The 22,981-nt window shown below is 43.3% G+C and overlaps 1 protein-coding gene across 1 annotated transcript in view; it reads left to right on the top strand.

The window, feature by feature from the left end:
• Window positions 1–20,796, top strand: part of RASAL2 (RAS protein activator like 2) — a 54,983-nt gene extending 34,187 nt beyond the window's left edge. Inside the window, exons 7-10 of the mRNA XM_039337019.1 lie at window positions 11,561–11,695; window positions 12,582–12,784; window positions 13,286–13,373; window positions 16,959–20,796. Coding sequence (XP_039192953.1) covers window positions 11,561–11,695; window positions 12,582–12,784; window positions 13,286–13,373; window positions 16,959–17,123 — 591 coding nt within the window. The 3' untranslated portion in view covers window positions 17,124–20,796. The remainder of the gene's footprint in view (window positions 1–11,560; window positions 11,696–12,581; window positions 12,785–13,285; window positions 13,374–16,958) is intronic.
• Window positions 20,797–22,981: the final 2,185 nt, after the last annotated feature.

Genomic DNA, 22,981 nt, shown 5'->3' with positions numbered 1-22,981 from the left:
GAGGTCAAGTAGCACCAAGACAGAGGAATAACCCGTCTCGGGCCCGCCAGTGATCATCCATCAGCACGACCAAAGCAGTTTCTGTGCTGAAGCCGGGCCTGAAGCCAGATTGAAAAGGCTCTAGGTAATCCGCTTCATCCAGAGACCGTCGGAGCTGGAGCACCACCACTCTCTCTACAACCTTCCCCAAAAAGGGGAGATTGGAGACTGGACGGAAATTATTTAAGTCAGCCGGGTCCAGGGTAGGCTTCTTGAGAAGGGGCCTCACAACCGCTTCCTTCAAGGATAGTGGGAAAGACCCCTCCCTCAACGAAGCGTTGATCAACACCTGGAGCCAGCCTCGTGTCACCTCCTTGGCGGCCGAGACCAACCAGGAAGGACACGGGTCCAATAAACAAGTGGAGGCGCTCATCGCTCCCACCGCTGTCAACATCCTCAGCGGTCACAGACTCAAATTCATCCCATAAAATTGGGCTAAGACCTGCCCCAGTCATCTCAGAAGGCCCTGCCCAATCGGAGTCTAGGTCTGTCCGAATCCGAGCAATTTTATCTGATAGGAACAGCACAAATTCTTCCTGTACAATTCTTACCTGTACAATTTTAAAAAGGCTAGGAGAGAACAACAGATATTAACAATAATGGAGCCACCTCAACAACCTACAGTTCCCTTGAGGCCCCCAAGCCTGATGACATAGCCAAGTCTGGAGTGATTTGTGAAAAATTGACAGACATTCAGTTGAAGCCTGTTGTTCCCCATCCTGACCCTCACAGCCTCCAGGCGCCACAATAAGACATCAAAGCATTGTTGTTTAAAACTATAAATTATCGCAGCCTTTTTCTTATTTTCTTCTTGTGATAACGCAGAAGCATAAGCATCTGACAGTGGTTTGTTAAAAGAACTGTGGTTTAATATACAATATGAAACAACAATAATCAGGGAGCATACAGAATACAAGATAGTCAGTTATATTCAAACGGTTGAAGTGAGCAAGCAGGTTCCAACTGCTATTCTTCTCAGACACAGTCTCTTAAAGGGATACTACCCTCATGCGTTCTCTATATATCACTTCTGCCGGTCAGCTACTAAATCATAATTACCTTGACAAGCATCACTTAATTCACCAGAGGCAGAAATGTATAATGGGTATAATCAGCATATTGATGACACTTCCAGCCCATGGCAATAGATGAGCTCACCCAGCAGCTTCATATAGAGATTGAATCGGTAAGGAGAAAGCACCAAACACTGCGGCATCCCATATAGTAGGAGCCAAGGGCCGGATCTCTTCTCCCCAGTCCCTACTGACTGGTATTGATCCTGGAGAAGGAGACGAACCAGCACAATACAAAGCTGCCGACCCCAATCCCCAGAGCAGCTCAGAAGGTTATTATGGTGAAGGCTACTCAGAGATCAAGCAGAGCAAGGATGGTTGCACAACCCCCATCCCATTCCCTCCAGAGATGCAACCAATGCTGTTTCTGTCCCTTATCAGGCCTGAATCCTGCCTGATTATGTAACTGGGTACCTTAGGCTGATTTTGGCCAAGAAATTGGACATGAAAATCGCACTGATGAATTTTGCACAAGATATCATGAAAATCCAGGCACTCATCTTCTAATCCACAAATCTCCTAGAAACAGCTATGATATACATGTGTGCATAGATGTATGTGTGCCACTATGCTTACATAGTCCTTGTTGGTTAAAAAGGCATTTTCATATGATTACCCTCCAGGGAGAAGCATTTGTGCCTTCGGGGTATATTCCTGGAAATGCCAGCAAATAAACAAGCTCTTAGTTAAAGAAAGTAGAGTTCTTGGTTCCTGGGTGGAAAAAAGCAAAATAGCTTCTAGCTGTGATTGATGCCTGTGTGTGACCCCATGTAAATCCAGAAGAACTCTCCTTTTGCAATTTAACCACTCATCTCGATTGATGGGCTGCCTTCTATTTCCTTATTGAAAGCGGAGTAGTCTTGCTTCAAACAGCTGTCGTGGTGTTTGTGATGTTACTAGATCCTTTGGCATCCCTTGATGCTGCTCCTATGCCTCCAGCCAGTGCAGTTGTTCTCTCTGTCAAAGCCTCGGGCTTCTGAGGGTGCCAATTTTTCCTCCCCTGACTCCAGAGGGTTGAATCTACTTGTTCATTCCATTCTTGCAAAAACTCTTTGGTATGTTGTAAGCACAAGAGATATTTCCATGAATACTGGCACATTTTTAAATTACAATCAAAATTTCTAATTAGAATTAGAAAAATGGAAACAATATATTTCTGTCGATCAGTGGTTCTAAACCTGTGGGTCGGGACCCCATTTGGGGTCGAACGATCATTTCACGGGGGTTGCCAAATAATGCAATCCGCCATTTTTTCCCCCTTTTCCTTAGCTGTGCTACTCCCTTTTATTCTATTGGTTTTTGAAAGCCAATAGAATAGACTCTCTTGAATAGAGTCTAATTCTATTGGCTTTCAAAAGCCAATAGGAATTGTCCAGGCTGTCTCTGCCCTGCTGAGCCCGCCAAAAGTCCCATTCTGCAAACGGTGCTGCACCAGTTGAGTAGTCCTCGACTTACGACCGGTTGAGTAGTCCTCGACTTATGACTGGTTGGGGGTCGCGGCATTAAAAAGGTTGAGAACCACTGCTGTAGATGAATATATGAATGTATGACTTTCCATCGAACTTAAATGTTGTCCTTGATTCCTTTGCATTTGCTTACATTTTTCACTTTGAAAGATGTGGTTAAAGTATCTTTCGTTGTCTCATGTAAAAATGTCTATTCATGAGCAAAATATGAGTAAAGATAAATACTGTGGTCAGAGATCACAGTGCCTTTATAGTAGTGTATAAAAGTAGCATGTGTTCAATATCTGTACCCCATATGTTCCTATTTCTAACATCAAAAATAATAATACAACTCCTGCCACATAACACAACAGATGTAACAATTGTTGATAAGAAAGACAAAAGTGTCTGGATGATGAACATTGTACCTGGAGACAGCAGAATAGCAGAAAAAGAACTGGAGAAAATCTCAAAATACAAAGACTACCAAATAGAATAACTATGGCAAAAGAAAGCAACGATAGTATCAATAGGCACCTTTGGTGCAATCCAAAACAGTCCTAAAACAGTTAAACGCCATTGACTTTGACAAACTTATCATCAGACAATTGCAAAAGGCAGCTTTACTTGTAACAGCTTCTATCCTATGACAGTACCTTTAGCATCATCAAACAAGATCTGCCTTATCCCAGGTCCTTGGGAAGAACTCAATAGGTAGATTAATAGTGACAAATTCCAGTCTAAATATCTGGCTGACTGTGCATCCAACAACATAATAATAAATAATAATAAATATTCAAAACTATCCTAGGGATTGAAGGGTAAATTAATCAAGGGATGATACATAAACAATAGACAATGGTCTATTTTTTCCCAGTGCAGATTGAATCCTTAGAATTTGTTTTTGAAAATCACCTTGGAAAAGTAAAAAGGACGTTTCAAATTTGGCTGAATCCCAAATCAATTCTGTGGTTCTGGGGCAAAATAGGATAACCTTCAACCTGACTATAGCTGAGTCTGAATATTGTTGATACTTTACAGGCAGAAAAGCAGGACATCTGCAAAATGTATTGATCCATATATATTTTTCCATGCATGGAATATGGCAATGTATTTGTTGTGATTCCTCGCCCGTCAGTGGATCCAGCAGCTGAGTCTGAGGAATCAGATGAGGAGGTGGGGCCTGGAGTGAATTAGAGTCAGAGGAAGGCTCTGAGGAACTCCAAGACTTACAGTCAGACAAGGAGCCTGGCCCCTTTACTTGGCTCAGGCTGAGACACAGCTGTGGTGAGAGTCTGAGTTGGACAGTGATGAAGAACAGTTGGGACAAATCCTGGATGCACAAATGTGCAAGAAAGAGAAGCACGTAGGACAGAGGAATGCAATGGGGTGGCTCCAAAGGCAAAGGAGAAGGCATTAGGAAGCCACGCCTTGGCTGAATTATAAAAGAGAAGGTCTGGGAGGTGCAACCATTCGTGTTGAGGATTCTGTGGACTGTATTTGTTTGCCTTGGACAATGACTCAGGTCTATGGGAATAAAAGAGGTTGGGTTTTTTCTTGCAGTTCCTGCCTGTTTCTTGGAAGAGGGGTTTCTCCTTGTGAGCATAACAAGGACTCACGTAGGCTGAGACATAACAGTATTCATGAGAGCAAGATTGTTTATACCCTATATTATTTTTATTATGAATAGAAATAGCCAAATTTGCAGAAGTGGAGCAAATGGTTCCACCTATAATCTCATATTCCTTGAAATAGTTCCAATATTTAAAAATGGCCTTCCTAAGTGATCCATATAGATCACTTAGTATCAGCTGTTCTCTTTCCTATATAGCAAGGAAGCTGATACTGCATATTTTCTGTTTTTTTCTGCAGGAGATAAGAACAGTCACTGGTTGTAGGGTTTTATGTAGGGTTCTAATGAATAACATACCATCAATGGTGATGCTGTCTAGGAGCTGTGTTCTTCTGTGTACATCTCATCTAACTATAACTGTCTTTCCTTGCTTCTTCTATACAGTGGTCCTTTACAGAGCACCAATACTTGCCTAAAGCAAAGAGAGATCTACTTTGTCTGCCAAAGAGAACTTGGCTATCACTGTCAAACTTAAAGCAACTTTCGAACTGTAGTGAAGCTACAATTCCTTATTCCTTTCAGTACTGGTGGACATCTTAAGTATGACCACATAAAGAAATCGTATTTATACAGCTTTCTCTCTCTTTGTGTTCAAATATTCTAAAACTTTCTTCTAAGATGCTAAAGTTGCTATAAATTGATAGACATGTGTATTTCAACTACTGAAGAATATTCTTAGAGGCAGCTACATCCAAGTTAGTGAAATTGGTTCAAGACAGAGTGGATATATGGAACAAAGCCTGCCAAACCCTTCCACTGTGGCCTGGCCAGGTGCAGCCCATGAAATTCTAAGCTTGTAATAAAACTTAGAGTGTCAGTGCTGACTTATCAAAATAGATGCAAGCAACCTGGAACGAATATAAAGATATTAGAAAACCAATTATGGAATTTAAATGCATTTGGGATCCATATCACCTGTCACTACCCCCACAGTTTAAATTTATAGGAAACACTGCAAATTTAAAAAATATAAATATGGAGGCCAGTATTTAATTCTTTTTAAAAGTGGCAAGTTATTAAGCCTTTAAGAAGATAAAAATAAGTTTATTTTTAATAGTGTATCTAGCACCTACATATAGAACATTTTCATTACTTTCTTTTGAATCACAGCAAAATCATTCCACTCCAAAGAGACTTCTTGGGATACTAATTTTGTATCCAAAATGAGCAATCATTTTCCTGAAAGAAAAAGGAAATTTTAACAGTTAACTGGTGTTCTTACTTATCTATGTCCATATACATGATTTGCACTTCTCCAGCAGGATGGCTGTAGAGTCCAATGGATGGGTTCTATGACAGCCTTCCTGCCCGGCAGACTGGGTAAAAAATTTTGGCCACACCCCTTCCTCTGGGCGTGACCCCAGTTTTTGACTCAGTCTCGAAGCCCGATAGCAGTGCGAGATTCAGCTCTTCAAAAATCCATAGCTTAAGACAAAATCTCCCTCTTCCCAGACTAAATTTCCAGACGAAATTAGCAATAACAAGACCTTTAGCAGCTGGCTCAGACCAGATCTCCACCCAATGGAGGATCATCGGAGCGGTGAGAGTATCCCCAAGGGCTAGGGAGACCAGCCAAGGGGTTCGGGGGGCTCACCGGGTCGTTTACCGACCCCCAGCACATTTATCAGCCGATCGGCGCGGGGCCCTCCCCCCCCTTGCACTCAAAGCCCGAAAGGGCCGCTTTAGCCGGCGTTCGCCTCCTGGCTTGCCCCCCCCCCTTTTTCCTTTGCCGGCACGCAGGGAGGACAAGGAAAATTTCAGAGCCGGCAGCTAGAACCGCCATTGTGAGCCTCGTGGTCTCCATAGGCTGTGGTTGGGGGGAGTGGCCTCCTCCAATTCGCCATTTTGAACGAGCGGATTAACCCGCCATTCCATTGTGGGTGGGGCTTTTCGCCATCCGGAGGAGCCTACTTGCATTACAAAGAGGGAAGAGGGGGAAAATAGGCAAACTGCAATCAATTCGAATGTGATCTGTTTTTATAGTCACAAATTGGGGGAGTTAAAGTCACCAGTTGCATTGTGTTGGACCAGGGCTGAAGAGTCCTGGGATTAGGTGAGGAGGTGAGGAGGAATAATTTTCTCTAACTGTTCATATAGTGACCTTTAGTCACTGCCTTGCAGGATCTCCTGTCCAAAGAATCCTGTCTGTCCGGCCATTGTTGGTATAGGCAGAGGAGGGCTCAGCCCCAAGCATCTGCATCTGATCTGCGTATCTTATTCCCCCACTCCAGGCATTACCTACTCGGGGTGTCTGGCACAATGGCAGACAATGTCTCGTATTCAGTCACACAGGTCCCTCAATTGTCCCCCCCCCACAACAGCAGCAAAAATGCAGATCCTCTGAACCAGAGGTGGGGGGGAAGAAGAAGGCTAAAACAAAGCATCTTACTCAGAAGGGACAATCTAAAACGGCTGAGCGAGAGGCTTCAAGGAGACATTTGGCTTTAGAAAGACAAATTAGCAGGGCACAGAGAACCAATTCCACTGGGACAAGCATGGTTTCCCCTGTCCCAGTGGTGACACCCATCTCAGAACCTACTGCCCAGGAAGTTCTCAAAACTTGGTCTCCTCCTGGGGAAACTGAACAGTTAGATTCCTCCACTCCCTCCTCACCAACTTCTTCACCCGACCACACTCCAGCGTGTCATTCCAGCGACAAAGCGCAGGAGAACATATGGTCGGCACAATTCCAGGCATTCATGCAGGATGCCTTTTCCCAGTTCATGGCTTCTAAGGGACAAGTGGCCTTTCACACACCCCATAAGGGACGACCCAGGCCGCCCCATACCAACATTTCTGAGACTTCCTCTCAAATAGGAGAGGGTGACTCATTAGACCTTGATATGTCAGACATGCCCCTTTCGGAGGATGAGGAGACCGCACCTGAGCAGGCGACGAGCTCTGGCCTCTTTAACCCTGCGCTCCTAAAATCACTCCTGATAAAGGCAGTCTCCACAGTCAGCCTAACTTCAGTACAGGAGGAGATGCCCTCTACAAGCAAGGAGGCCAATCCTCTATTTGCCAAGAAGGTCTCACAGGATAAGTACATTCCATGTCCGGAGGTCTTCATGACCACGGTAGAGGAACAATGGTCCTCACTGGCAAGCCCACCGGCGCCCAATAGCGTGGAAAGAAAGCTGTTCAACCTTTCTCCCTCATTCTCGAACATGTTAGAGGTTCCTATGGTAGATAACCCCTTGATCTCATTATTTTCTACCTCCGCGATTCCAGGAGACATGGCGGAAGCCTTGAAACCGGAAGAAAAGAAATTTGAACACTCCCTCCGTCGCTCCCACATGGCTGCAGCCTGGGCGGCCAAAGCAGCCACCTTATCATCATTCTTCGCGAGGGCCTGCATTATGTGGCTGAGGGAGCTGCAAAGCACGGTGCCTCCAGATCAGGTCAGAGTACACCAGACATTGGCCAAGCTCCTCGCAGCCTCTCAATTCACGGCTGACGCTTCGCTGTACGCAACGAAGTACGCGGCAAGATCCATTGCGGCCACAGTAGCCTCGCGTAGGCTACTATGGCTCAAAAATTGGAAGACAGACCTGAGGTCCAAGTGGCGTCTCTCAACGTCCAAATACAGCGGGGCATTCCTATTTGGGTCCATACTGGACCCACATGTCAGTGAAGGCAGAGACAAGAGGAAAATATTAGTACACCCATCAAAGAAGTTTGATAGGAGAAGCAGTCAAGACTTCCGGAGACAGGACTCCCGCCCAGGAAGCCCCTGGGAATGGAGGCAGCCCTTTCGGTCAGGGCAATCCTGGGACTGGCCCAGAGGCTCGCGATCCTTCTATCCAAGACAGGATCGACCCCAGGATCGCCAAAACACAGGAGCCAGAGGCCAGTTCCAATCCAGACGCCCATATAGGGGATCGGGAGGCAGATCCTTTAAGCGCACCAAGTGACGCCAAACAGGACACTCCCTCGGGGGTCGGTTAGGAAATTTCATCGAGGTCTGGGAGCAGACCACTACCGACTCCTGGGTCTTGGAAACGATCAGGCATGGACTGACCTTAGACTTCTGTTCTCCCCCACCAAGCCGGTTCATCAGATGTCCCATCTCCAGAAAGGTACACAAGGCAAGGTTGCTAACTTTGGCCATAGCTCACCTCCTGTCAATTCAAGCCATAGAGAGGGTACCAAGGGGAGAGGAAGGAAGAGGATTTTATTCCATCCTCTTCGTTATCCCGAAGCCGTCAGGAGGATGGAGAGCAATACTGGACCTGAAGGGCCTGAATTATTACATAAAATACAGGAGGTTCAAGATGCACTCTTTGAAATCCATCCTAGCCAGCGTCAGGGAAGAGGATCTACTATCCTCAATAGACCTAACAGAGGCGTACCTACACATCCCCATTCATCCCAGCTACCGGAAATTCCTCAGATTCACCTACGCGGGCCGACATTACCAATACAGGGCCCTACCCTTCGGACTATCCTCAGCGCCAAGGGTATTTACCAAGATTCTAGCTGTAATAGCGGCCCATCTCAGACTGATGCCGGTTCGCGTACAGTTCTATCTGGACGACATCTTGATCCAGTCCAGATCTCAGGAACAAGCAAGGTAGATCTCAAGACCACAATCCGAGCCCTGCAGGGGCATGGATTCTCGGTCAATTTGGCCAAAAGTCATCTCACTCCCTCAAGGAGACTGCAACACCTAGGCGCAGTAATAGACTCGTCACAGTGCAGGGTATACCTTTCCCAGGATCGACGAATCAGCATATCCAAGCTAATTCAACAAATTCAGAGAATCAGGAGAGTGCCCTTGATACAGCTCTCGAAACTCCTGGGAAAGATGATATCTTGCATGGGCATTATACCATGGGCAAGACTCCACTCGAGGGAGTTGCAGTGGTTCCTCCTACCCTACCAGAGGAGGAATCTCAGCACCTCCAACAGGAAGGTCTTGGTACCAGCACAGGTGATGAGATCTCTGAAATGGTGGATATCTCCCAAGATACTCAAGGGGAGCATATTCAAAGAGCCGAACAGGGTCACGCTCACGACAGATGCGAGCCGGTTCGGATGGGGAGCCCACTTGGGAACCCAGATAGCACAGGGCCAGTGGGACCAGAAGGACCTCTCACACAGCATCAATTGGCTAGAGCTCCGGGCCATTCACCTGGCCCTACGCCATTTCTCACATCTAGTAACAGGGAGGCACGTCCTCGTGTTAACGGACAATGTAGCAGCCAAGGCCCATGTAAACAAGGAAGGGGGAACGCGATCAGCGGAACTAATGAAGGAGGCGTTAGCTCTGGCTCGGTGGGCAGAAACCAACGTGAGTTCTATCAAGGCAGAACACATCTCGGGGGAGGCAAACACCCAGGCAGACTGCCTGAGCAGAGCCAAGGTGGATCAGGCGGAATGGCGCCTGGATCCGGCTCTGTTCGAGGAGATCTCCCGGAGATTCGGGCAACCGCACCTGGACCTATTTGCCAACCACAAGAACACACAACTCCCCAGGTTCTTCTCCAGATTCCCGTCTCCGGGGTCGGAGGGAACGGATGCTCTCAGGTGTCGGTGGCCGGCGCATCTCCTGTACGCCTTCCCACCGTTGCCCTTAATACCGGCGACCATACGCAAGCTGATCCGGGAAGGCGCAGAGATAGTTTGCATTGCCCCGCATTGGCCACGGCGCCCGTGGTTTGCCGACCTCGTGGACCTTTCGATATCACCCCCGTGGAGGATTCCCCCGGACAGAGTAACTCTCAGCCAGGGCAAGTTTGTGCACCCAGACCCCCAGTGGCTACAACTAGCCGCTTGGCATTTGAGCGGCAAAGTTTAGCCAAGCAAGCTTACTCGGCAGGGGTGATATTGATCATACAAGCTTCACGACGAGCGTCCACGAACAGGATTTACGATGCTACATGGAAAGGCTTTTGTAGGTGGTGCGCTTCTGTGCGCCTAGATCCAGCTACAGTATCCATCCCCAATATTCTAGATTACCTCCTGGAGGGTCTTAACAAGGGCCTGTCAGTCAACACTATTCGCAGACAGATATCGGCCCTCTCAACTGTTCTCTCTTGCGACAACTTGACATCCCTAGCGCAACATCCAGCGATTAGCGCCTTTTTAAAGGGGGCGTCCAACACAAAGCCCCCCGTCATTCACAGGTACCCGTCTTGGGACCTGCCTAAAGTCCTTCTAGCCTTGACATCAGCACCATTTGAGCCCCTTGATTCATGTTCTCTTCACCACCTATCGCTGAAGGTGGCCTTCCTCGTGGCAATCACTTCAGCAAGAAGAATTTCAGAACTAGCGGCACTATCAGTAAGGAAGGATCTGTGTACCTTCTTCAAGGACAGGGTCGTCCTTAGGCCAGACCCGGCCTTCATTCCGAAGGTAAACAGCATCTTTCACAGATCTCAGGAATTGATTCTTCCCGATTTCTGCCCAAAACCCAAACACAGGCTAGAGCATAGATGGCACAAGCTGGACGTGCGTAGAGCGCTGTGTTTCTACGTGAAACGCACGTTGACATTCCGCAAGACAGAAGCATTATTTGTTTCCTTTCAACCATCATCTATGGGAAAGGTGTCTTCTTCCACCATAGGTAGGTGGATCAGAGCCTGCATAGCCCAGGCCTACGTCTCGCAGGAACTACCAGCACCCACACATGTGACTGCCCACTCAACACGGAGCGCAGCCACTTCGGCGGCGTGGCTAACACAAGCGCCGGTAGAAGAAATTTGTAAGGCAGCGACGTGGTCTTCACCGTCTGTCTTCATCCGGCATTACCGTTTAGACTCCCTGGCCGCATCAGATGCTGCCTTTGGTAGAAGAGTGCTACAGCAAGTCGTATCTGCTCAGAATTCAGTAGCCTAGACTTCCCTCCCAGGGGGACATGAGGGCTTTGGTATGTCCCATCCATTGGACTCTACAGCCATCCTGCTGGAGAAGGGGTGTTGACTTACCTGAACGCCTTTTCTCAGCAGGATGATGTAGAGTCCAAGCCCACCCAGGGGTTAGGTCTAGGCAGGTAGGTAATAAAGAGCTGCAATATTGATTCCAACAAAGTTTCTCGCCTAAGTCAAAACTGGGGTCACGCCCAGAGGAAGGGGTGTGGCCAAAGTTTTTTACCCAGTCTGCCGGGCAGGAAGGCTGTCATAGAACCCATCCATTGGACTCTACATCATCCTGCTGAGAAAAGGCGTTCAGGTAAGTCAACGCCCCTTTTCTTACTAATATTCAAGAAAATGTGATTGATGCTCCCCATATATATTTTCACTTTCAAGTTACCAGAAGGGTTGACATAACATGGAGAAATTGCTCCCAAGCAATGGTCAAAGAAAGTTTCAGCACCAGGTTGTCTTCTGGATAGTGAACAAGAAGGCTCTCTTTTGTTCTACCTGCAGGTACAGTCACCTGTAGATTCTTCCACTATGTCACCTGTGGAAAGGACAGCTGCTTGGGTCTTAAACAACGGACAGTATGAACAAGTAGAGGAAGGGGCAGAGCAAAATCCAGATGAAGCCAATCATACAGAAAAGGTAACAGTTATCTAGCTTCTACCTTCTAGCCACATCTGCAAGAAGTCACTGGAAAATATAACATGCAGAGATCATCAATATAAAGTTGTTCGATTATCAAACATTTAGATATTGCTGTTTTTCCTTTGTCAGGGCCTGGAAGCTAGGCTAGATAATTGGGTACTAGAAGTTGTGTTCAGATAAATCAGGAATCTTTAAGATGGCTACTTTCAAAACCATTGAGCTGATTTTCCTATTCTTTGGGATTCAGTTTCCTTTTTAAAATGTTTATATTCAGAGAATTATTTTTAATTCAAGCTCTTTTAACAGCAGAATACTTTGTGGCTGCTTCTCTTGCTTTTCCTGCTGGACCTTTCTTGGATACCCAAGGTACTAGAAAACTAATCCATGTTGTCACATCCTTCAAGATTTCCTGGTCTATTGTCCTTGGAAGTCAACTCAGAAGCTCCAGCTAAGAAGAGAGGCTGCACAGTCTAGTGAAAATGAGTGAGGCTGTCCAAACACATTTCTTCATACTGGCCATGGTTGCCAGTATGTTTCTAGATTCAGTTCAGTGCTTTCACATGCTAATGAAGTCCTTCACAACTAGAGTCCAACATGCTTAGAGAAAGCTGGTAGTACTCCTGTATCAGTATAGCAGCTGTTTGCAATACCAGTTCCATATATGAAAAAAGTTACATGCTTCTAAAATGAAAATATTTTTAAATAATTTATTTAGGGCTTTCGGTTGTTTTGTTCTCATGTTACTGGCTTCACTTGTTTATTTTTGTTGATGCTTCTAGTAATGACTTTTTATTATTTCTCTTATGCTGCCTTGAGCTCTGGAAACTGGCTTAGGAATTACTAAATAATGAAAACTTTTACCCCCCCTTCCTCCCGTCTTCAGTATCAGCAAGAGATTGTCAAGCTCAAGGATCGTCTGAAGGCATCAAGTCGCCGGTTGGAGGAGTATGAGCAGCGTCTCCTAGTGCAGGAACAACAAATGCAGAAACTCATTTTAGAGCACAGATCAATGATGGAAGACAGCAAGGAGCGGCTGCGAAAGCAGCAGGAGGAGAAGGATAGCCAGATGAAGAGCATCATCAGCAGGTTAGGGAGGGAAGAGCTGAAGGGAGAAAGTTCTCTCTACTTCCGACAGTGGCATCCTTTGTGAAATGTGACCGTTGCTTGCTAAATGGAAATCTTTACCTTGCATATAGCATAGGTTGCTCATAGTCCAAATTCATACTATTATTTGATGTTGTTAGACTGCATTATGTGAATAGGCAACCTGAGTTCAAAGGCTATATAGTTTATATTCAGTTTCACTGCGATGCAATTTAGGCCAAGAGGTTTTAGACATACAAACTGTGAATTCTGAAAACTGAAATCCCAATTCATGGAGAAGATGATATTTGGGCTGGTATAGGCATCTCGATTTCCTTGTAGCACCCACTCAAAACAATTTGGAGCTTATTCATTGAAATGCCTGTTCAAGGAATAAAACAGAAGATGGCAATCTTTTCATCTTTAGCATCTTCACTAAGCCAATGTTTTGTCTTGTTTTCTTTTGTGATGCTCCAGATATCCAAACTCTTGCCTTTCTTTTAGATTAATGGCTGTGGAAGAGGAACTAAAGAAAGACCATGCAGAAATGCAAGCAACCATTGATGCTAAGCAGAAAATAATTGAGGCACAGGTAAGGACCAATCTTTTTACTTATCTATATAATTACTACTCCTTTGCCATTCCTTATCTTTTCATTGTTCCTTATTCTGAAATCAAGGCTCCGAGTCCTGTTTTCAGAGGCAGCATTTTTGTTGTTCAAGAGGAAAGAGAAAAGGGATGACTTTTTTCTTAGCTCAGAACATAATAGATCGAAGTGTCTCATCCAAATACTCAAAAGCTTCATGTGCTCAAAGCCATGGTTGCAGAATTCTGTTCAATACACAATGCTTTGAATTATAGCTTTTAGTTGCACTTATTGTAAAATAAAACAGGACAAAATAGGACTTAAAACACAAAATAATTTTAATCTCTTCTTTATGCTATAATTATGAGACCTATACATGAAAAATATCCTTTGCCTATAGAATCATCTTGTACTTTAACACTGATCAATGTTAGGGTCAGCATTAGCCACATTTTCTTAAATATACCAAGATGAAAGAGCTAGAAAATGCTCTAAGCTGCTTTTGTAAATTTTCCATGACTTTGTTGTTGTTATTACTGTTCCTTCAAGTCAATGTTGACTCCTGAAGATTATCTGAACAACTCCCTGCAGTATTCTTGGCAAAATTTCAGAAGTAGTTTGCCATTGCCTGCTTCTTAGGGATGAGAGAGAGTGACTGTCCCAAGTCACCCAGCTTTGTGCCTAAAGTGGGACTAGAACTCATAGACTCCCAGTTTCTAGTCTGATGCCTTAATTACCATACCAAACTGTCTCACTCCATGGCATTCGATCCATTTAAATGTACTGATATTACTTTGGTTATAACTCATGTTTATAAGTAAGTGTTTGCTTAGGGTCCTATGATGAATATAAATGTTCTCCTGGTGAATTATTCAGAAGCAGGGTTTTTTCATCTTTAGCCCAATTTTATCAAGAGAAGAAATATTTTCTGAAGATTTTGTTTGAAAAGCTGATTTTAAGTATGGAATAATGCCACAGGATTTACAATATGGACTTCTGGAGATTGAATAAAGATAGTGGCTAAATGGAAAGCAAATTTCCCCAGCTCACTGAATTGATAGAAACACAATTTCTGTTCTTTAGTTATTTATGAATGATATTCTATATGGTTGCTGAGAACTAAGCCCACCTGGGTTATCTTCAAGCTGTTTGATTCATTCAGAGCAGCATGGAATCTGGCTCAGGGCTTTGTGATAGATTATTCCAACAAGAGAAGAAAAAACAAAAACTTCAAACACTGGCTGTGTGAGAATTCTGCTGCCCTTGCTTTATCCCACAGAGAAGCTTTGTGGAATCAGGAACTGCAGAGACTGATTTCCCGCCCTGTGCTTAGAATGCCCTTTTTCCATCCACTCATCAGCAAATCCTTTTTTTTCTGTCAGTCTGTTTTTGCCAGTTGAAGGTATGGTAGCCTGTATATCACTACTGCTTCCTCCTTCCCCCCCCCCCCTTAATTAACAGACCTGTATTGTGAGAGCTATATCCGTTTGTAATGGCAATTGACATCATCTCTGTGTTAAATTACACTTCTTAAAAGGGGGATGAGATAATTCAAATGGGCAAGTATGTCTAATCAGATCTCTAGCAGAGTACTGTTCTGGCCTGCCCTAGTGCACTTAATATTTCCCCAATCTTACCCTTATGCATTCCAGTTTCTGCTGCTTCTGAATTTGTTTATGAATTTCATAATCCATAAGGATTTCATTCTAAAGAACTTAATAAATTTATGTTTTGCAACTTTAATAATAATAATAATGGAAATGAACTTGGAGGTCATCTAGTCCAACCCTCTGCTCAGGCAGGAAACCCTATACCATTTCAGACAAATGGTTGTCCAGTCTCTTCTTAAAAACTTCCAGTGTTGGAGCATTCACAGCTTCTGGAGGCAATTTTATGACATTATAGGAAAATTATTTCTGAGAAGGAACTGATTGCTTTAGGGAGATGGGGAGTGAGATCCAATCAGACAAAGCACTGGACTTCATAAAAAATGAATTGACTGTAGGCAATTTTAATTATAGTATCACTTTGCTCTCATGACTGTATAGTTGCCTCTTTTCACAAACACATTCCATATATTTACACCTGTTAGATGTTAGCCTTTTCAAACCCGAGTACTGACAACCACTTTTCACATTGTTTCTGACTATATCCACAGTGGGAAAATGGGTAACAAGCACTTTACTCCTTCACAGGACACTGGTTTTATGACAAACCAGTACTGAGATTATTGAATATTCTCGAACTGTGCCAAGATATAATGGCCATATATGCTTATTCTTAGTCTAAGTTATAGATTATTCCATTCTGGGTGTGCATGAATGCTCAGCTAAATAGGGTTGGATTGTTGTTCGGGGTATCATGTGAATATTGGACTTGTAAATAAACTAAGTAGTGATACATATGAGCCCAATATGGAATAGATAATAGGTTGCTTATATTTTGCCAGATGTTAAACCTGCCACATGATTATTAATAATGGTAGGCCATCCAAAACTTGTCTGGGATGCCTTCGTTGGTCATAACTTTATGCATGAAACTTCTCTAGTTTCCACTTACAACTCAGGGTAAAACTAAAACGCAGCATGCAGCATTTCTCAAAAATTTAGCTCTCAGATTTTGAATGACAGCCCTACTTAGGAGAAATTGCTCCATGATTTATCATATGGTAAAAATATATAGTATATAGTTACTATGTTATTAGACCTTTCCTATGATTTCTGTGTTTTTTGTAACTGAACAAAAACTGCCCTCAGTAGTGTCTCTCTTAAGTCCCAGAGACCTTGTATTAAATTTTATCAGTAGATCTAATGAGATTAAAATCTTCCCTTTCAAGAAGTGATTTGTTCATTATTTCTGCATGTTTTTCATACTTTTTTGTTGTTTGTTCTTCTTCTTCACATTCTTCCCATGTACAACTTTTGATATTCTGTCAAAAAGTATTTGCTCCCTTTCAGATTTTTGAAATTTCCTATGTCTTTGCTATTGCTGTCTGAGCATCATGTAGATCCTACTGATATTAAAACGTTAAGGTACTGCAAAATCCCAGGGAATGGTTATGACAGGATCTGAAATAAAGAATAGGTCATATTGAAAATTTCTCAAATATTACTGAGCTGAAGCAGTTTGTCCTGAAGGAATGAGCTAATATTCCTTCTGCATCCTCACACTGTTGGAATCTGATTGCCATATTTGTCAGTGTAGTTATCTCAAGCGGACTTCAGGTCAGTGTCTTTGGAGATCCCAGTTGTATATACACCGACTCTGGAATAATCTGCCCTTTCACTATTGTTTCCTGTTTTCCTTTGTGTAAGAGCCAATCCTAAACTTCTGTTGTCTTCTGGGTTCTGCCTCAGTATTTGTGTGATCCATGTGTAAATGTACAATTGGCAACTCCCATAGAACAGATTCTGGAGAGCTGAAAGAGGCAAGTCTGTTGCATTTGGCTGATAGGCTAGGAGAAACTCTTAGAAGAAGTAATGAGACATTGGATATTACCTTCACTGTTTCAAATCCAGTGAAACTCTGTTGCTTGCTGTGAACATAGACAAATGTGATCTCTTTTGGTTTTGTTTTCTGTTGCTCCTGCAGGAGAAAAGGATCCTCTCCCTGGATTCAGCCAATACAAGATTGATGAGTGCCCTAACTCAAGTGAAGGAACACTATGACATGCAGGCCCGGAGCAGTGTCTCTCCTACTAATCCGCCCAGACTTTCTATCACAGAAAGTGGAGAATTTAGGAACAGCAGCTGCTAACTTCAAGTTGTCCCATCAAACGAATTGCCATCTTTAATTTCCCTTGCCCACTCCAAGCCTGGTTGACCCTTGGTGTTCTCCAAAATTATCTGCTTAAAAGCAGAAAAAATCAGGGAAAACTGGACTGCTTGCCACCACCATATAATGACCTGCACTAACGACCTGCTTGGGCTTCCTTTCAACATTGCAGCTGGTAATCACATTTCCACATTTCAATTTGCTAGTTTTTCAACTTGCCTCTCTAAACTAAATCTCAATCATGGCAGCAACATTCATGTGCTTCAGGGTACATAAGGCAGAACAGGGCATCAATAGTTGCCTGACTAGATGAACATAGAAAAGACTGCTTAATATAATCAGGGATCAAAAAAGTTAAAAAACTGAAAAACAGATATTGTTTGAAAATCAAAAGTTTAAAAAACAAATGTGTAAAATGTAACAAAAATATTTAAAAGGTTAAAAATATGTTAAACTTAAGTTTTGAACACTTTGTTAAATATGTTATTTGGGGGAATGATAGACATGTTGTTGACCCGTTCACTGCTATTTAGGTTTTATTTTTTGTTTGTTTCCTAATTCCTTCTGTAAAGGTTTTTTTTTGGGCAATTTAGACTGTTTTTAAATTTAGATGTTATTAATTTTAGTCAGCTGTTTACACAGACCAAGAGCAAGGAGTTTCATCTGAAATGCATTACGTCCCCCTACTTTCCATTTCAGCAATGAAACTGACGTTTGATAGCAGGTGAGACAGGAATACTATTCAAGAGTCTTTACCGTAAACATTTCATTCCGGTGGGACAAGACAACTGCAACATGCAACTCATCCATTATCTCCCTAGCATTTCCTAGCTGTCAGGAATGACTATATACAGGTAGTCCTCGAGTTATGAATGTAATGAAGTCTGCCCATTCCATTCGTAACTTGAGGATTCGTAAGAGTGAATCTCCTACCTTGAACGTGATTCATTCCCAGGTTTTGCCTATGCATTCACTAATTTAATGTGTGGGTAAATGCGTGGCTTGTTAAGTGAACACGAGGTGCTTCCGACCACCCAAGGCCTCCCCCGACCCACTGAAATAACTCATGTTCCCTCCCCTGGAGGCCCACAATTGCTCCCCCCCATCCTGCCATGCCGAGTCACTTACCTTGTGAAGATCTGTCTCCTCACCAGCTTCTGTTTCTTCCTCTGCTCTGGGCCTCTGAGGCCTGGAGGAGCCTCCTAGGCCAAGAATGGGCCTTCGGAGGCCCGCTGAAGCATCCCCCGGTGTCCTTTCCAGGCAGCAGCAGCCCCAAAAAGGCCTCTGACATCTAGATTTGGCTTTGGGAGCCCTGCTGAAGCGGCCTCCCATATCATTTCCGGGTGGCAGCAGCCCAGAAAAGGTCTCCAACACCTGGAAATGACGCTGGGGGATGATTCAGCAGGGCTCCAAAGGCCTGATCTGGGCGTCAGAGGCTTTTCTGGGCTACTACCGCCTGGAAAGGAAGACAGGGGATGCTTCAGCAGGGCTCTGGAGGCTCATTCTGGTCCTTGGAGGCCTCTTCCAGGCTTTTGAGGCCCAAAGTGGAGGCTGTGAGTGGCGGCCATGTGCTTCCAGAGGTCCATTCTGGGCCTTGGAGGCCGCCTCCAAGGCCCAGAACAGAGATCAGGGGAGGCTTTTGCATGCCTCCAGAGGTCCGTTCTCCCCCGGTTTCTGTTCTGTTCTCTGTTGCAAAGAACAGAGGCCTAAACTACTACCATGAGATCATGCAAGATCAGTAGCATGAGATCTTGCGCCACTCATCCCGGGTGATCTTGCATTACTTTAGGCCTCCATTCTCTGCGAATGCAATGAAGGAAGCAGAGAAACAGCCAAGATAGCGAAGGATCTTTGCAAGGTGAGTATCCATAGGCCTAGTGCCTAGGGAGACCCGGGAAGGGGGAAGGAGAGAATAGCCAAAGTGAATGTTGCAGTGCCACTGTGATTAGTTGTAAGGGCGAACGACTGCCGTGGTGCGGCAACATTCATAATTTCAGGACTTTTTCATAAACACTAGGGGATGGTTATCGCATAACTTCAAACATTCCCTAACGAATGCTCATAACTTGGGGATTACCTGTACACATTTCTTATATTGTATTGTTTTCTTCATCTCCTGCATTTGTAATTGTGCTGACACCTGTTAAAATCTTGCTGTGGAGAGTGAGCCCTATCCATTCCTTCTCACAGCCCATACTTTCCTCTTGGTTCTTCATTCCCATATTAACCTGGGTACCTATTTGGTATGGTAGACATCCTTCTTACATGGGGACGCAATTAACTCTCTTTTTCAGTCAGGGTTCTTTTCTTCTCCCGCAGGGCAAAATTGGAAGTTCTAATTCCTTTCTCACTGTAATGTTTTGGCACTGCCAAAAGACTATGCAAACACACTTTTTCATTTCATTCCAGCTGAATTTAAATGCACAATACAAGAGGGTTCACCAGGCAAGAAAAGTCCAGAGGTCACAAGGCACAATCCAAGTCAAGGCAGTGTCAGTCCAAAGCAAGGCAGGAATCACAAAGTCCAGAAAACACAAAGCTAGAAAATGAACACATTGTTCCCAGCATTGCCTCCATCTGTCTGCTGTGTTAAACAGACAGCTTCTGGTGCAGCCTATCAAACAGAGCAAGGTTGTCTCCTCACAAGTAATCTGGCTGACCTCTGCTCCTGCCTTTTCTCTGCCCTACGTGTTCTTGGATGAGGTGTAGAAGGCAGTTCCTCTTCCTCATCACTGACTGGCTGTAGCTGCGTGCTATCCCCACCTGAAGCCTCAGGGCTGTCCTTCTGCAGCTGTGCTTCAGCCAAATTCCTCTCAGACGGCTACTTATAGCCACTGATCAACTCCTCTCCAGACATGCCTGGAACTGGTTCATCCTCCTCCAAACTGACATCTGGAGATTCTGCTCTTCATGTGGAAAACCAGCTATATTTTTCAGGGAAGCCCGAGCAGGTCTATTCAGTGCATGGTGGTGATAGACTGAAAGAAACACCAAATCTCAGGATGGCTGAATTTCATAGTCCTATGAAAGAAGTCGAATTATTCTGGAATAATTGATGGTCGAAGGGAAGAGGTCTATGCCATTGAAATGAGAAAGAGTTGGGTTAGGGAAATGAGTTCCACTTGGCTGTCTCCTAGTCATGAAAATGTTGCCATTTCAGAAATGCAAGCTTGTGGGCAGCTTTGTAATAATCTGGGTTGTGATTGTAATGCCTCCTTCTCATTTAGTTTGGTGTTGGTAAAATGATATTTATAGAGATGGGGCAAGAAGGGTACCTTGGTGAGAGCTTTTATGAATTTTGTAAGTACAACAATACACTTTCTTCACGGCCTTAATGAAAATTATCTTACCAGACATTTATTTTCAGTGTTAGCTTTCAATAATTTATTTCTATCTGGATCTTAATTTTATGACTCCACCCCCCACCCACCCCCCAAACCACAGTTCTGTATTTTTCTGACCATAGTGTTGGATTCCTCAGGTCCCCAGAATCTACTTCTGCATTTCATTGTCTGGGTTTGTTCTAAAGAAGATTTATTTTTGTTCTGTGAATATTTTTGAACAGGTTCTTGTATATGTACAGATAGAGATACATTTGAGGTCTTTTATTGATATTCCTATAAAGAATTAAAAAATAAAGTTTAACTTTAAAACAGTTTTGACTCGGTCTTTCTCTGCACAAATAAAAGTTTAAACTGTTACAGAACTGTTGACTATTCCTAACCTCAACAATGAACTTGTAACAGGGCTTATACTCTTGTGTCCAAGTTTCAGCCATTCATGTGGTTTTTTAGCACAGCAGTCTAGTGTGACATGGTGTCAGGGAGGAAGGAAGGAAGGAAGGAAGGAAGGAAGGAAGGATAGGTAGGTCATGCAAATCATAGTTAGGAAATTGAAAATTGCACAAGAACTACTGAAAAGCAGTATCTTGGAAGATGTGAGACAGTGCAGAGATCAAGAGATTCTAATTTTCAAGCTGCTGAAAGCATTCCCAAGACATTTGTGGACTCTCCTCATGTGAAAATTTCTCAGAGAAAAAAGTATACCCTTTCTCGGATAAGGCAGCATCTGAGCCCATATGTGACAAAATTTGCATTGCATTCTTTGATGTTATGATAGATGAAATGATCATTCAATTAAAAGACAGATTAAAATGGTGAAAATTAGGAACATCCTGTATATGAATTTGTATTTGATATTCATTAGCGGAAATGAGTAATGAAAACAAAAGAAACAAGACACTATTTTCCCACATTGTAGGAGATAGATTCTGCTAAATAGGTAGTTGTACAATCAATCTCAAGCAAAATCCACAGCTTTGGTATACCCTCAGTTAGTAGAGCCTACTTCCAACATTCAAGGTAAATATCCAAAAGGCTGTGATACTTGCATTTTTCCGTCAACATCTCTATTTCTCACAAGTAGCAGTTGTTTGTTACTGTTAATAGATTAGAGATGCCTCATTTTTTCAAAGAACAATCTCTTGCTTTCGTGATCACGTCTTCATCCTGCCAAGTAAAAATATGTGCACCAGCCTGCCTTTCCTATTGCCTCAAAATAGTTCTTGGGAGAAACATCTGCAAGATTTTTCAGTGGTTTGAATTCCTCCTGCTCCCCCTTCCCGGCTCTATTCTGTGCCAAGCTCACTCAATTCTGATAATTTCAAATAAGAGATATCCATTCAATAATCTAGATAACATGCTACCAGTAGTTTCCCATTGCACAACAGTGTGTTGGTGAAATACCAAATTCTGTAAAGGTAGGGTGACATCTTGTGGCAACTAAGCTGATATATACTGGTGCTCATTTTTTATACATCATTTAAAAAAAAAAATCTGCTTCAGGCACCTGGCTGGCAGAATTCCAAAGATTTCCTCTTAAAAACATAACAAAAGTCAAAGATTGGCCAACCCTAAAAGAGTTCCATGTATCCCTGTATCCCTAAGGTCAATAGGACAACAGTGTTGACTCTGCCCTACCCAATGGCATGGCCAAATCCAAGTTTCTCTCCACTTCTGATGCCTGTGTCAGAAAGCTACAAAATGTGAGAGGATCTGTTCCAATATTGTTCAATTGTGTTATTTATTCCTGCACTTAAGATTTATAATTAACAATTTTCCTAAATGTTCAGAATTTCACATATATAATTCCTGCAGTTTTTGCTACAAATGTAGTTCCAAAAGCCACTGCTAACTATTAATAGAAAGAGAATCTGTGGCTAAATCTGAAAGTAGAATATACTTGTCTCAGAAATTAAGCCATGCAGATTTCATATTGTGGGCATATTACAAATAAACTGCAAAAGGCACATATGTTTCCATTTCTGTTTGGCTTTATAAATCCCAGTCCACCACAGAACAGGAAGAATTCAATACAATTTCATTCTGCTTTTTTTCTTGAATGTTTGCTTAGGTTAGAGCAACAACATGTTCTTGAAAAGAAATGTCTAATATGCATCACAAAAGCAAATAGTGATTTGATTTGCATTTCACACTAAAGCATGAGGTAGTTGTTTGGTTCTACTTTAGTGTGTGATTCCAGACAATGTAATTTCTAAATACTAGTGGTTTTGTTGTTATTGTTTAGGATTTTTTTGGGAGGGGGGCTAACCATAGTGGGTGAAGTCTGCATTTGTCATCTCTCTCATGGCTCTGACTGACAGAGACAAATAAAGCAGAACTCCAAGGCTTGAAAATTCCCCAAAGAACATGTTTATTAGTTACAAAGTATCGGCACAATCCAAAGTGAAACCAAGTCTGCAATTCCCTTACTAAAACTTTCCCTTACAAAGTATAATATCCCACCGACAAAACTATGCCATCACTTTGATTCCGAAGGAA

This window comes from Crotalus tigris, unplaced genomic scaffold (assembly GCF_016545835.1).
Source record: "Crotalus tigris isolate CLP2741 ecotype Arizona unplaced genomic scaffold, ASM1654583v1 scf7180000017668.6805642782:7212621, whole genome shotgun sequence".
Taxonomy (NCBI): Eukaryota; Metazoa; Chordata; class Lepidosauria; order Squamata; family Viperidae; genus Crotalus; species Crotalus tigris.
The sequence above is the reverse complement of the archived record's forward strand: the minus strand, read 5'-3'. Positions and strand labels throughout refer to the sequence as shown.